We start from the raw sequence: 15,940 nt of genomic DNA, 5'->3' as shown, positions 1-15,940 counted from the left end.
GGATTTACCTAGCCTTTGTGGGGCTCATCTATGCAAGTCAGCAACCATAAGACGCAACCTACTGGCCTCCTGAAAGCACAGGAGCTAGGCTACGTGGTTCTCAGCGTACACAGGCTGTAATCCAGCAGGAGTATAAGCCGTGTCTTCCTCCAGCATCAAGGAGAAGCTACACTGATGCAGAATGTAGTTTCTTGTATGGAAAATGCATAGAGATGAGGTTGTTCCAGGAGCAGGTCACCTGGAATAATCTGCAAGCTGGTAGGCCTCAGTTACACCCTGTCAGGGGAGAGCTGGAAGGAAGTTTGCAGGCATTGTCTTGGGAAATAGGAGAAGTATAAAGCTCCAGAGCTGGCATCTCTACAGAATTGTTGAAGAAGGAATTTGTCTTTCTTTCTTTTTTTTTTTAATACATATATAATCAGAATCTAAAAATGTTCTTCCAACTATCCCTTGGCCTGCTGAGACAACAGTACTTTTTGCCCTTTTACCACAGGATGCCAGTAATTGATGTTAATCATGCAGGTTCTTGCAAGAAGTCGTCTTCATTACATTGGAAATGGTATGCACAAAGTTCATGCCTAAATAGTATTTAAATTATTTATTGTTGAATTGCAATTACAACATAACTTTGTGACTTCTATGTGGCTAGATTAACTGGAAATAAATTGGGAAAAAAACCCTTAGTAATATGAGAGTAGTCTTGTTGTTCTTGATTCCTACTGCTATATGCCTTGTAAAGAAGAATGGAAGCCATCCAAAGAGCTCCCAAGAGCTGGTATGGAGCATGAAGGCAGAAACAGCATATGTATTTGAAGACAAGGAGAGAGCAGGCATGCTACCGAGCACTATTTCTACACAAAACTTCTACAGCATTGGGAAGGCTTCCTGAGCAGGTGGCTGTTGGGGTGAGCAGTCATGGTGTGTCTCTAAGTGCACATACATGGATAAGTATTGGGCAGTCAAGTGTGTTTGTGCAGGTTTCAAATTGGTAACTTTATTACAAGCTGTATTGCATGCAATCTCTTGCCTGTATGCTTGTGGAGGTGGCTTGGATCCCAGGGTGAATTAGGATGCCAGCCTCCAGACACAGCTCCAGACACAGTATACAGAAGAGTCTGCAAATTCAGCAACTGTGTGCTATTCAGGCTCAAGTAGAGGTTCCGATTTTTTGTGTGAATCACTAGAGATGAGCTCTTATGTATTTATAATCATTAATTTCAGACCTTTCTATAGCAGTTATTGTTCAGATCCAGAAAGACTGTATTTTTGGCTTAATGATTACTCACTGCAATTTGATAAGCTTAACAAAATTAAATCAGTGCAGTGGCATTTTCCCCTTTTCACACACTGTCTGAACCAAGTATTCTAAGAGGTATGAGGTGCTCCTAAGTGGTATATTGGTTCTTAAGATTATAGCAGCATTTTCACAGTGGGCATCACCTTGTTCTTTGCTTCCTTAACAGAAATTCTGACCTGTGGTATTCTCACAGCCTCAGTTCTGCCTCTCAAGTCTGCCCTGAACCAAATCATTTTGTATTAGCAAAACTGTCATATTTTAGCTCAAACTCAGTTGACAAGGCCTCATTTCTGGGGACATGTATCTTACTGGCAAAATTTCACACAGAAACTTCTGCTGTAACAAAAAGCAAAATGAATTGCTACTATAAATTAATTCTTCCTACACAATTAATTGCTATGAAATAATACAATTTTATTCCACTTATTTTATTGTCCATATATGTTAGGACAGATGCCCTGCTTTGTCTATTGAGACAGGAGATGCTATTAAAAATATTCAATTATGTACCAAGAGCAGGCAGTTAATAAGGCATATGGAAATGTTGTTAGAGGCAAGCTGCAGTGTTTATATTACAGGGGAGACTGTTTGCAGTAGATAATTTTTTCCCCGAATGGAACAAATGGGAAAAAAGTACCTCAGGAAGTACCTGAGGAGGATAGAATTTTTTTTTTTTTTCTTAATTAAGTTGGTAATGGTACTTCACAGAAGTTGGAAGTACTCTTAAATGGCCAAAGGGGGGATGTATCTGCAGAGGATAATGTTTAAATTGTGGTCTGTGCAATTAATTTTACAGACTCGGCAGCACAAAAGACAGAGTGCCTGTTTCCCTGAAGTTAACCCCAAGCTGACTCCTCACTGCAGGCAGATAGTTTGCTGAAGATGATGCTGGACAGAGCAGCTTCTTGCTGTCTCAGCTATGGAAGGCCACCTTTGTGCTAACTTGAAGACTTCTGTGGAACAACCTCTGGCAGCAAGTCCTCCATCCTGCATTGCTTTGCTGAAGGTATACCGAGAGCTTCTGGTCAGTAAGATCCGACACACCCAGTGTTTGATTGACAACTTGATTAACAATGAGTACTTCTCCACTGAAGATGCAGAGATTGTTGTCCAGTTTCCAACTCAAGCAGATAAGGTATTATTTCATTAACCAGCTTAATTTTTTTTTCTATTTTCAATTTACTGTTAGATTTCATGGGCTTAATGTCTTTCCTAATCTTTATTATTTTGGACAATCGCCACCCTAGTCCTTCTGGGCAAGTGTCTCCAGAAGAACAGCCAGCATTGCTTAGTAGCCTGTTGGCAGCTGCAAAAATGAACAGGCTGATAATTGCTGTTCTGCCCCTGAGCTGCAGCTTTGCCCTCTGATAAAGAGCTGACCACTGTGGCTGTTAGGCTGTGACTTTGATGCTCACAAGCCTTCATTATCATGCAGAGTATTACAAGGAGAATCTACTTCAGGATGCCGAGGGACAGATCAGCCTACTTTAGAGGAGAAGATGAAAATTAAATATTATCTTAGAGTTCATCATTGCATGTTGTCTGTGTGCGTACTTTCCCCTCTCTTTAAAGTCCTATGTACATTATAAATGTTTGCTTGTAAAACTGATTCAGCCTGGCACATTTGGGCTTGTAAATCATCTCTGAGTATCAGTTGTAAACATTTTTTCCTGTTCCTTAGACAGGAGAAAATTATCATGTATCAGATGTACACAATTGCTCTTTGCATCATAACTTAAAACAAGCCCCTCGTTTATGTCCCTGACCAGTCATGCAGCTTCAGAACAGTGTCACAATTAAAGGCAGACGAATCATAAAAGAATAAGAGACCTTGGACTTCACAAACAGTGCAGACTTTCATAAAATAATCATTCTTCCCAGCAAGTCGAAATGGTAATACAGTGCTCACTGTGTACAAGCCCAAAACTGAATAAATGCACACTGTATAATCATCTCCATTTCTTTTTGGTCAGCATAATATACATGATTGTTGTAACAAGGCTGGAAGGGGGCTGTGCATCAAGAGCCTGAGCAGAAACAGAGAGCAGGCCACAATCATAAGTGAAATGGACTCTGTGGGAGCTTCTCTGAAAATTGCCTTTCAGAGCATAAACATTTGTCCAAAATACAGTGTTTTTGCTGTGTGCTATGTACCTCACAAGAGACCGTAGTCTGAACAAATCCTTTCTCTGCTTTAGAACTGAATTATTGATTCATCCTCAGCAAGAATAGGATCCAGACATTCAAAACGGGTAATACAGTGCTCACTGTACCCTCAAAGCTCTGTCCCAAGGAGGGTTCTGCTCTGAGGTTGCTACATACTGGTGGCACAGAGATCAACCTCTGTTAGGATTTTAAAGATAACTCTTAGCCTTGAACTGCTCCAGCCTCTGTCTGACAGCCATTAGTTTTAGTAACAGTTGCAGGCAACAAGTACATTGTACAGAGAGAGAGATGGCCCATTGCTGTGTTAAAAGAAAGAACTGTGGGCTTTTTGATCTGCATTAAGATCTAGAGAGAGATTCTGCCTACCCCACTATAGATCTCACTGGATCCAGAAGTAAATCTAAATGTGACTGAAATATCTACAGAGTGGAGGAATTAATTAAGGGCACTAAGAAATCCCTTCTTTCTTTTTCATTTTAACCTGACTGGGATTTAAAATATATTCTGCCAGACTGAGCTAATCCTTTAGATTCCTTTTTGGGGAGCAGTATTTATCCACAATGGTTTTGGTTAGCATATGATTTAACTACAAGTTCAGACCTTAACCTGCAGAGCTGTCTTTCTTGCAACATCTGAATACAAACAGAAAATGAGTTTTGTAATGGTTACAGTTCAGAACTAGATTTTGAATTCAATTTTTTGAAGCACTGGTTTTGATTCTGTGTTTTGTTTCAGTCCAAAAGGGATCCTAAGCAGTCTAGCAGTTTAACTGTGACAAAGTGCAATGCATCAGTGTTCTTTCTTGTGCTGTTTCTTCAGGTTCGCAAAATTCTAGATTTGGTTCAAAGCAAGGGAGAGGAAGTTTCAGAATATTTCATCTGTGTCCTGCAGAAAGTCACTGATGCTTACTATGAACTTCAGCCTTGGCTGGATGAAATAGGTTACCAGCCTTCGGAGAGTATCTGTAGTAAACCTGTCATAAATACAGATCCAGGTAAGATCACACATCTGTATCCCTTTCCTTAGAACTTCCACTGTTTGGGAGATTCTAACCAGGTGACATGAGAGTAAATGAGTCTAGGCAGGCACAGCCTAAGAAAATAAATGCACACATCCTGTGTTTGCTAGCAGAGCTAGCCAAATAATTAAAGGGCACGCTGTATAACACAAGAGTCATGTTGATATAGTGTCCTGTTTTGCTGAAGTCAAGCTCTTTTTGCATTTGTTTGTGGATATATAGCATAATGGCATATCCACCTTCTGCCAGCTGTAGTATTTTCTAGGCTTCTGTTACAGTTTATTAGCAACACTGTCACATTTTGGCAATGGAATAGCCAGTATTTCATTCTGAGGGCAGTCGACCAAGGAGGCGGGCTGCCCAGAGTGGCTGTGACTTCTCTCTCCTTGCAGGTTTTCAAGACCCAACTAGACAAAGCCCTGAATATCTGATCTCACGGGTGGTCCTGTTCTGAGCAGAAGGTTGGGCTTGAGACATCTCGAGATCCCTTCCAACTGAATTATTTTATGGTCCTAAATAATGACTTTTTGTATAAGTCAGAGTTAAAGTGTAGCAGGAATATGTGTTTTCCTTGTGAGAGGTCTTTCATACTGTATAAATACAAGAAGTACTTTGCCCCCATCAGAGGTAAAATTTCTGTAGTAATAAAAACAAAAGTCAACACTGCATAGTAACTGGGACTTTCATTTTTTGTGTCAGTTTAGAAAAAAATAATCTGGGGTTCCTGCTTTCTAAAGCATGTTTTCTATTTGCAATAATAAAAAATACCAAACAAATTAGGAAAGAATGGCCACCTGTCTCTATCGCAGTAGAATATAAATAGAGTGAAACAGCAGATTCCAAAACTAACCTGTGACCAAAAACCCCTGCCTTTGCTGAGAGTCAGACAATCTCTAACAAAGCTTCAGGGGCTTGACTTTGAGCCCCATCTGAAAGATAGAAGCCTCTTATTGCAGTACAATGTCTTGGAGTCAGTGTTAGATTTCAGGAAATTGTGACTCACATGCTAAGGATCTGAATTTTCCATTATTATGGCAGCCTGAATGCAAAGAAGTCATCTGCCAAAAACTTGCGTAAGATCTTGCGTAACAATTGTTTTAACTTGTTATCCCTCAGAGTTCCCACAGATAGGTTATCATATGCAGTAGGCTTTTTAATAGTAGTTATTGTAATAATAGTTCACTGTCTTTTTAGTTAGCAGGTATTGCCAAAAACTCAGATATGAACTGGGACGAGACTCCAAATTCGTTATGTCGTATGCGCAGAGGGAGGAGATGCTGCTTGAAGAAATCTACTCTAACAGTATTATGGAGATGGTCAATTTCACCAATGAGAACCTGGGTGAAGTGTGTCAATTACAAGCCCTTTTTGATGATGCAGTTGGGGTAATAAATGAAGATGGAGAGACTATTTATGTCTTTGGTGATGCAGGAATTGGAAAATCTATTTTGCTGCAAAAGATACAAAGTCTTTGGGCCAAAAAGCAGTTGGATATAGGGGCTAAGTTTTTCTTTCATTTCCGATGTAGAATGTTTAGTTGCTTTAAGGAAGATGAAGCTGTGTGTTTGAAAGACTTACTCTTCAGATATAATTGCTACCCAGATCAGGACCCTACAGAGGTGTTCCATCACATCTTGCAGTTCCCTCATACGGTTCTTTTCACATTTGATGGCTTTGATGAGATCTATTCCAACTTTGATCTCAGTAGTGTTCCTGAGATGTGTTCACCCAATGAACCCATCCACCCTCTGGTGCTGCTGGTAAGCCTTCTCAGAGGAAAGCTTCTTAAGGGATCCAAGAAAATTCTTACGGCACGGACAGGAACTGAAATCCAAAGAAATATCATTAGAAAGAAAGTGCTGCTTCGTGGTTTCTCCAGCAGTAACCTGAAGGAATATACTGCCATGTTTTTTAAAGATGTGGGGCAGCGAACGCTGATACTGAACCAGCTGGAAGCTAACCCCAACCTCCGTAGTTTGTGCTCAGTGCCTTTATTTTGTTGGATTATCTTTAAATGTTATGAACATTTCCATTCCATGTTTGACAGCCATGAGCTTCCAGACTGTTCTGTTACATTGACAGATGTATTTTTGCTCATGATTGAAGTCCATCTAAACCGGTCTCTTAAAACAAGTTTGCTGAGGAACAACACCAGGAGCCAAGCAGAGGTGTTCAAATCAAGAAAGGAAACTCTTCTAGCTTTGGGTAAAATTGCATACAAAGGGATGAGGAACTCTATCTTTATCTTTGAGCAAGAGGAGGTCTCATCAGCGAACATCTCTGAAGAAGATTTGCAGTTGGGTTTTCTCAGGACAGTTAAAGGTTATAGTGGCTGTAATGATCAATCCACTTATGAGTTCTTGCACTTAACCCTTCAGTCTTTTTTCACCGCTTTGTTCCTAGTTATGGAAGAGAGAGTGGGGAGTAAGGAGATACTTCAGTTTTTCAATGAATGCTCTTCTGCTGAGACTGCACAACATACTTGCTTTCATGTTCCTTGGCTGAAGAAACCACTCACAGGGGAGGATCCTTTCCGAAACAATGAACACTTCCATTTTACCAACCTTTTTCTTTGTGGCCTGCTTTCCAGATCCAAGGAGAAGCTCTTCAAACATTTAGTTTTGCCTGCAGTCATTAGAAAGAAGAGAAAGACACTCATCACATACCTTGGAGAGAGCATGAAATCCCATCTGAAGGGTGTCACTCGGTCCAGGCTTCTAAAGTACAATCAGGTGCAGGTTCAGCCAAACTTTGTTTGGATGCTGAGGTGTCTTTATGAGACTCAAAATGAGAAAGTGGGAAAGCTGGCTGCAAAACGCATGCATGCCAATTACATCAAGCTTACATACTGCAATGCCTACTCTGCTGACTGCAGTGCTATTTCCTTTGTCGTGCATCACTTTCAAAAACGCTTGGCTCTGGATTTGGACAACAACAACATCAATGACTATGGAGTGAAACAGCTGCTACCATGTTTCAGCAAGCTTGCAGTGATCAGGTAGGAGTCTGTGCAAGCAGATTGTTTCTTATCCTTGGTTTCTTCCACAAACTTGGGCTAGGGGAATGTGTCTTCAAAGTGGAGAAACATGAGGATTCTCATTGCTGCTAGAAATTAAAGTGCAGTTGGCCTTGAAAGCAGAAACCAAACACTCGAAATAGCCCCAGGCAGCTTGATTTGGATTAGAAGTTTGGCTCTCTCCAACTCTGCCACTTTCAGGTCTTTTAGAATATTTGTTCAGGCAGGAGCAGGAGGAGGGGAAAGCGCATTTGAAGCTAAAAAAACCAGGACTAGTTAATTCTGTAGGTTTAGTTAGCTGTATCACAAATACTTTTTTTCCTCAAATGAGGATTTTTATAGGAGAAGGTGCTTAAGGGAAACAAAAGAAAACAGAAGTGCTTCATCCATTATCTAAAGATTGCCTAAGCCTATCTCTGCCCTAAGACATACAGGGTAAGAGAGAATCTATTATTCACCAAGTAACAAGTAATGCCTGACAGTTACTATGAATTTCTTGTTTTAACATCCTGCTCAGATGTGTGGTTTTCACAGAATAAAGCTAACGTACTTATGTTATGAAAGAATATAGTTGTAGTGTCAGTTGCATTATTTCTAAGAGGTGATTTGGAGGGGAGACGTAAACTGGTATAAGCAGGGCAAAGAAACTCCACCTGTAGCATCAAAGCCAGTGTTCCACCTCTGATCTTTTGAGGTTGTGCCATGTAGCGATGCTTTATTTCTCCAAATGTTCAGGTGCAAAAAAAAAAAACAAAACAACAACAGAAATTTAAAGTATTCATTTTCTGAAACTCCTTCAACCTTAAGTGATTTATTTGCTACATGGATTTATTACCCCTGATTGGCCTCGCTGTGCCTTTTTTTCTTGTACAGGCCTTTTAGGACTAAATCGAAGCAAATTGTTTCCCCGCTTGGTTGCAAATTAACTGACCACCCAAAAGAAAGCAATAGAAACTTGTATAAAAAAGACTGAAGTCTTCAAAACAAAATGGAGAAGAGAAGAACAGCATTTTGGTTTTTTTGTCTGTCTCACATGATCACGCTGTGAGCAATGTGAGCTTAACACCACCTCCAGCACCAAACCAGACTGTTGGGAGGCTTTGTCTTTGTGGCTCTTCTGATGTTATGATTTATCCTGCCCTGTTAATGACTTTTTCTGGTCATTAAAATGAGATGTTTCCAACAGCTTCACTTTCTATTTCAAAGAACCAGGCTGCTCTGATCTGTAGAAATGGCATCTTGATTTCTCCTTTGTGCAAGTGCATTTCAAAGTGACCAAGGTACTACCAGGAAGAGCCTGGGAGTTTGCTGGTGGTAAGAGCTCTCAGCAATGAGTGTTCAGCTTCAGCATACATGGAGAAACCAAAACAGGTCTAAATCACTGGGACAGTTTTCCTGAGAAAGTGTGATTTTTCAGAATTTGAATGTTTCCCAGGAAACTGCCCATTCAGCCAAGGTGAAAAAGCTTCAAGAGTGTAGGGAAAAACTGTGAAAACAAGTGTTTTTATTCAATGAATGATTGACATTGACTTGTTTTGTGTCTAATTGAGACAATAAATCAGAAACATCCAGCACAACCATGGGACTGGAGTTCCATTTCTTGGACAGAGGTTTCCACAACCTTTATTAATTGGATCCTGATTGTGTCGTGCCTTTTAAGCCTGGCTTTCAGCAGGTACCCAGAGAAGGCTATAGGAGTGGCCTGGAAAGCTTGCTTTTGCTTGGGTGTCAGTTGGAATTTCTGCCATCCCAGTACGCACAGGAGGAAGATGAGGTGTTTGTCTCTGGTTTCTGATTCTCTGCATTTTATTGTTTCCAGTCCTATGGGCAGCTTCCAGAACATTGCGTTGCTGATTTGAGGCTTTTTGTTTTCTTTTGTTTTGGAAGTGAACCATGTAATACTGAGTTCACATTTCCCTTAATTGCTTTTAATATGTGGTGTAAGAACCTATTGAAATCTCAGAGGGAAATGCGTAGACCTCCGGTCTTTCATTGACTCATGGGTGATAAACACATGTAGTCTCTATTGACTCAAACCCTTTTCTCTCCCCTCATTCCAGGCTTAGTGTAAATCAGATCACAGATCATGGAGCCAGGATATTGTATGAAGAACTCTCCAAGTACCAAATTGTGTCTTACTTGGGGTATGTACCAACTGGGAGCGAAGCACTAGATACTACTACTGGAAAATAAAACTGCAGTGCTGTGGCAGCGTAGATGGGGTGGAAACCAAAGTTAGCTCCTCATTTGCTGAACATGATCAGGCAGCATTTTGTGTCAGACATGATTCAGCTCCTGTCCTATAAAAGCTCACCAGGAAAAAGACCAAAAACTTCCTCTCCCATTGCTTCAAGGATGGCCTCCCACTAGTCAAGCCCTTCTGTAACACAGCATGGACTGCTGTCAGGTTACTGATCTGTGTGGGCGTGCTAGCTTTATACTTGAAGGCTTCTGCTAGCTGTGTGTGTGTGTGTGTGTGTGTGTGTGCGCGCACACATATGGATATGTGTATAGTTGGCTTTGTAGCCAGAGCCTTCTGCTTTTTCATTTGCAAACTGATTTACTTCTACTATGCAAAGCAGATAGAGCTCGGTAGAAGGGAGGACAAGAAACATGCTGCTTTAGATGTCATGTTTATGGTTCCCTTTTACTGTAGCCATGTATTTTAGCATAGAAAGTAGCAATTTTTAGAAACTATTATTTTTTAATCAAGCTAATGCTGGTAGGTGTGTTAGCGCTGGCTTCCCACTTTTGGTTAAGAGGCTGCATAAAAATGACTTTTTGAAAAGTGATCATGAATACCAAGAATTCCCTCCTTCTTCCCGTGCCCTTCTGTAAGTATATCTGCTCAGATATCTGATCTTCAGGAATATTTGTGTGGGGATTTTATGGCTTTTAAAAAACCAAACACATGTTCTTCTGGTGTGCTGCTGTGCTTTTTTTTCCTTCTGATTTATTCAATATTATTTCTGTACTAACACAGGAATAAAGGGAAGATTTGTTTGCTTGAGAGGACCATGTAATTAAAAAGCTTATATATAAATATTTTTCACTGTTAAGTCTATTCTTGTATTTTATATCTACCCCTTCACAATATTAACTGTATATCAAAATAGAAATACAAGCAATTGTGTACGTGTACAGAGCCATACAAAAAAGATGGATGCTGTCTGTGCATTATATATCACCCAGGTTGTAAATATAGAATGACAGCAGGAGTAACCTATTTTTACCAATGTGATTTTTCTTTAAGCTTGTACAACAATCAGCTCACTGACATTGGAGCCAAATATGTTGCAAAACTTATTGAAGAGTGTTCAAGCCTTGAATATGTTAAGTAAGTTATTTTTTTTTTGTTTTATACTTATACAGTATCATAATTAAGATAAAGCAACTTGAAAAGAGGAAGGGTAAGAAAAATGACACCAAAAAAAAAATAAAAGAAAAGAAATTGATTGTATTTACGTATTTTTTTTATAGTAGCCTAGCAGTAAATGTTAGCATGGGAAACTCTTTAATCCATAGTCTTTACTGAAGACTGCACTGCACTGTCAGTAGTAGTAGGCACCAGACCTTTTCTTAAATCCAGTCTGATTACCTGAATGAGGCTTAAGTGATGCATGAACCTTACTGGCCTTTGCCATGAATGAATTTGCTTGCATTTAGTATCAAGCCTCTTGATATCTGGCCTTTTATGGGCTATGGCAGTCATGCTGTGCCAGTGTCATTACCTCAGCTCTGGAATAGCTCAGATTCACTTGAGAAGTTGTTTCCTTTAAGTCCTGGAACTTCTCCAGATATGTGTTTGGCCATACACAACAGTTACTTAACAAAAAGGTAGATCATTAACTGATGGTTTAGTTGTGACCACAGCAGAACACAGAGGTAACTACAGCAATAACAACTGCTGGTTTGAATGTAGCAACCAGCAGCCAGGGATTGTTGGGTTCTAGATGTTATTCTACCCCTAACTTGCTCTGAAACCCCACATGAGCCACATCATTCCTGCTTGAAATATTTGCAGAATTTTGAAACCCAAGAGCACTCTGGCTCTGTCACAGCTTTGACACAGTGCTGTGTTAATTTAATCTTCTAACTTTCACCAGAAAAAAAAATGCTTGTTGGAAGACAGATTCTGTCAGGCTTCCTAGTAAGCTTAGAGATGGCTTTGAGATAGAATGCATATTCACGTGCCTGAAGTCAGTCAAACAAACCAGACAAAAGTTTTAATTTATGCATTGTAGTGGCTTGAGGGGGTTTTGGTTTTTTACAGTAGTGTATATGCAATTGAGACTTACTTCTCTCTTGAACTCCAGCCACTTGATATTCCCATGCAGGCCAAAAAATGGAAAGATTCTATAGAGCACCAACCACTGGCCAGTGCTGCACTGATCTGTGCCAGTGCCTATAGCCAGTGCTCAGAACAAAAAGACTTTAAAATTATTAGTCTGTACTCATCAGCTGCAGTCTGCTCTCGACCTGCGCTACCAAGAAATGTTCTGTTCCCTGTGGCATCATAAAACATGCTGTATGTAATTCATGTACTTTGCAGCAACAGCTGGTATTATGAGCTATATTAAAAGCTAGGCAAGGAGCCTTGCCTTCAGGATCAGTTCCTACAGCTTATTTCTGACATACTTAGCGCCAAAATCAAGACTTTACAGTAATATGTCCAGCTTGGAAGAACAACGTACAAAATATGTTTTCTCTTAATTAAAGGTCAAATGCCTGCAGTATTTTTTACTCTAGGTTAATCTTTGTTAACTGTAACTAGCATCCAGGGTTAATTAACCTTAAATACCTGTATTGTTTCATGAGCTGATGTTCTAATAGCTGTACTGTTGTAAGTGGTTTACCTCATCAACTCTTGTGTTTTATGCAGAATAGGAGCAAACAAAATAACTAGTGAAGGAGGGAAGTGCCTTGCCCAAGCCATCCAGAAGAGCACAACGATGTTTGAAATTGGGTAAGTTCAGTGCTGAGGAGAAGAGCTCAGGGCTTGGTCTTGGCAAGATGTCTGTAAATTCCTTGGGCTTTCTTCCTTCATCCATATCTTCCTCCTCCCAGTCCTTCCTCCACAGTGGCAGCAGAACAAACTGGTGCAGAAGCACAATGACATTTTCTGCTCAGGGCAAGTAGGCGATGCTTTATGGTTCCTCCAGTTCATGCAGTGATTTTCTTCCTTTTCTGATGGAACCTTAAAGGAGAGAGAAACTAACAAGAGGGCAGAAGATAAAGTTAGCTGCTTCCCTTACCTGCATAGTAGCTGTTGTGAAGATATTTAGTCATTTTTAAAGGTCCGAGTGGTTTTATGACTACTGGCAATGTACATAGCTATGGAATGTCAAGGTTAAGATTATTGAATGTTCTGCTTACCAAGTCCTGATAAATCTGTGAGCTGTGAGAATATAAAGGAATTCCACATAATCCTTCTGTCCTAAACTGGAGAACTTGCTATTACTGGAGAAAGGTCATAATGAAAACACGTAGTCCATGCCCTCTTTCTTAGGACTGATGCTAGATGTGAGAGTTTGACTCTCTGTTCCCTCTGGCAAATCCCATTTTCTCTTTTCATTCTGCAGGAGAGCATTCATCTTAGAATGTAATACTGAAAGGAACTAAAACTTCTCTTTGGCCATGATCACAGTAACACTTAAATATGAAAATCAGGTTTAACAATCAGATTTTGGCCTTTGTTTTTATTGTTCTAGAAGATTTCAAATATATAATCAACAGCACACACACTTCTATTGTCATACAGATGGCTCTGCAGTGCCATTATGCTTGCTATAATTTTCATGAAGGATGTTTTTTTTCTCCTTTGGAGGAAATAATCCCTCCAAATGGACTTATGATATTCTGAGTAGTCGTGTTTAAACAGGTACTTTCAGCATTTTTGTAACAAACTGCATTTGATCTGAAGGACAAGGAAATTCTTGGAAACTTACTGGCAGTAGATGTATTTAGTAGATACCACAAAGCTCAATGGATTTTAAGAGGTGCCAACTAATTACCCATCAAGCTGAGTATGGCTCAGAGCTGTCAAGACAAGAGCTCTGTAAAAGTAAATAAACAATTAAATACACTTCAGCAGAGTCTTTCAAACCTCAGAATACATGGTGAATTGACAAAGAATTTGTCCAGATACTGCTATTAAATGTTGATCGAATCTCTGCAGCTGTTACCTTCTCTTAGTGCTTTGTGCTATTAGGTTGCTTTGATGTTAGAAATACTATTCCTTAGAAATGCACAGAAGAGACCGGGGTCATACAATGCCTGTGAGATTTTGATCCCTCCCTGGTGAGCCAGTGAGACAGGAGATATCACTGGGTGTAATGCTGATTTAGAACCTTTTTACTAGACTATTCTGAAGGAGATGGTGAGCTTATTGAATGGTTGACCTCAGAAAGTGACCTGTTTGGGTATGGGTCCCTGTGCAGCTGTGCTTCTGGCGGTCATATCACAGAATCATAGAACCACAAAGCAGGTTGGGTTGGAAGACCTTAGAGCTGATCCATTTCCATCCCCCTGCTGTGGACAGGGCTGCCACCCACTGGATCAGGCTGTCCAGGGCTCCATCCAACCTGGTCTTGAGTGCCTCCTGGAATTGGGCATCCACAGCTTCTCTGGGTAGCTTTGCCAGGGCCTTACCACCTTCTGAGTAAATGATTTCCTTCTAACATTTAATCTAAATCTCCTCTTTTCTAGTTTAAAACCATTCCCTCTTTTCCAATCACTATCAGCCCATGTAAAAAGTCCTTGTAGAAGAGTACAAGATTCCTTTATCCCAGAAGGGTACAGGGCAGCTGAAGGTTTACCCATTGCAGCAAGATAATCCCAAAAGCACTCAGGCTGCAGCAGGCTGGTTGTCTCCTACAGCTGCTCCTATGCTGTGGCCTTCTGGTAATGGTGAGTCAGAGAGGTGGATGGTGCAGGGAATGGAACAGGCCTGGCTCAGTGAGATGGTATGTGCCAGGCTTCTTGCAGCTCTCAGAGGCTGGGGAGTAATGTTTGGGTATGAATGGGGTGAGAAAAAGAGAATGCAATGCTGAGGGACAGTAGAGCAATGCATCTGATATCTTCTGGTTTCCTGTCTTCACTAGGATGTGGGGCAATCAGGTTGGAGATGAAGGTGCAAAGGCATTTGCAGAGGCCCTGAGGAACCATCCGAGGTTGACAAACGTGAGGTAAAACAGCAGCTGAACTCGCCATGGAGCTGTCTTTCCCAGTGCTTTGTGAAGCAGTGGCTCTTTGGACCAAGTGTTAGCTTGGGCCACAATCTGGTGCCATGGTCATTGTTCTGTAACAGGCTCCTGTGCAAGCAAGAGGCCATGTTGTTTGAATTGAAAAGCCCTGTGCAGCCATAAAGCAAATTAAAAATGTTGCAATGCTGGCATCCCTTTCACCTGTTTCCTTTCCTCATGCTGTAGAGGAACTGGCATTTGTGAAGACGCCTGGTCATTGGGTGCCATTCTGGGCTGGAAGCATTAGCAGAGACGATGCCGAAGCTGGTGCAGAATCGGCCTCCAGGGAGCTCAGTGTTAACAGTTGCTGTGGTGAAGATACAGCAGTTTTTACCAAAGTAACTCGGGATGTGCTGTTTGGATAAAGATCAGGACATAGAATCACAGGATCATTAAGGCCAGTAAAGACACCTAAGATCATCTAGTCCAATGGCCAGCCCACCCCCACCATGCCCACTGCCCACGTCCCTCAGTGCCACATCCACACGGTTCTTCAACACCTCCAGGGACGGTGACTGCACCACCTCCCTGGGCAGCCTGTGCCAATGCATTACTACTTTCTCTGAGAAGAAATTTTTCCTAATATCCAACCTGAAGCTAGTAATGAGATGTAGTTCTTGCTGGAGTTCAGTAATTATTCTCTAAGTAGCCCTCTGGAGGCCTTAAAGTGGGTGAAGTTGGCAGCACAGCATGGGGTGCAACCAGCGGTGTAAAACCCCAGCACCTTCCCTGCTACGATTACAGATCCTGACTAGGAATTTATAGGTGTGGATTGTGGCTGCTGCTGCTGTTGTGGAGTTCCTCCATACAGCTGGAGCACTAGGATCGTTCTCTCCCAGTTCCCTCCTCCTCCGCGTGAGGGAGGAGAGGAGGCTCCTGGCTTTCCCCACTAGGTGGCACATGGCACTGGTTTCTGCAGCAGTACCGGTCTCAGGGATCTCTCCAGAGCTGCCATTTCAGAGGCAGGGATTTCAGAGCTGGTGTCTTGTCCTCCTTTCAGTGAGCGTACAGCCAGGCTTAAAAAATTAAAAGCCGAGCAGGTGCAGTGACCTAGATATATGTAAACTTAAAAGCTATCAGAAGTAGCCATCTTTCCCTAATTGCAGAAGCCAGCTGTATCAGACTTGAAAGCAAACAGTTGGAATCTGAATCAAAGCTGTGTTGCATCCGGGATTCTCAGACAAATACACTGATGAATG

At 41.1% G+C, this 15,940-nt stretch overlaps 1 protein-coding gene across 5 annotated transcripts in view; it reads left to right on the top strand.

The window, feature by feature from the left end:
- NOD1 (nucleotide binding oligomerization domain containing 1) overlaps positions 1 to 15,940 on the top strand; it is a 29,936-nt gene that overhangs the window by 4,069 nt on the left and 9,927 nt on the right. For 2 of the 5 annotated variants that reach the window (XM_031590283.2, XM_031590281.2), the window contains 7 exons: positions 2,094 to 2,432; positions 4,283 to 4,457; positions 5,676 to 7,479; positions 9,558 to 9,641; positions 10,751 to 10,834; positions 12,380 to 12,463; positions 14,601 to 14,684. In XM_031590283.2, coding sequence (XP_031446143.2) covers positions 2,217 to 2,432; positions 4,283 to 4,457; positions 5,676 to 7,479; positions 9,558 to 9,641; positions 10,751 to 10,834; positions 12,380 to 12,463; positions 14,601 to 14,684 — 2,531 coding nt within the window. In that variant the 5' untranslated portion in view covers positions 2,094 to 2,216. Of the gene's footprint in view, positions 1 to 493; positions 560 to 2,093; positions 2,433 to 4,282; positions 4,458 to 5,675; positions 7,480 to 9,557; positions 9,642 to 10,750; positions 10,835 to 12,379; positions 12,464 to 14,600; positions 14,685 to 15,940 lie in introns of those variants that run through there. The other 3 variants (XM_090142475.1, XR_004166493.2, XM_090142476.1) reach the window with 3 other exon arrangements.

The sequence above is a fragment of the Phasianus colchicus genome, chromosome 6 (genome assembly GCF_987193195.1).
Source record: "Phasianus colchicus chromosome 6, bPhaCol1.hap1.1, whole genome shotgun sequence".
NCBI classification, from domain to species: Eukaryota; Metazoa; Chordata; class Aves; order Galliformes; family Phasianidae; genus Phasianus; species Phasianus colchicus.
Note: the sequence above shows the minus strand (reverse complement) of the source record. Positions and strands in the feature narration are given on the sequence as shown.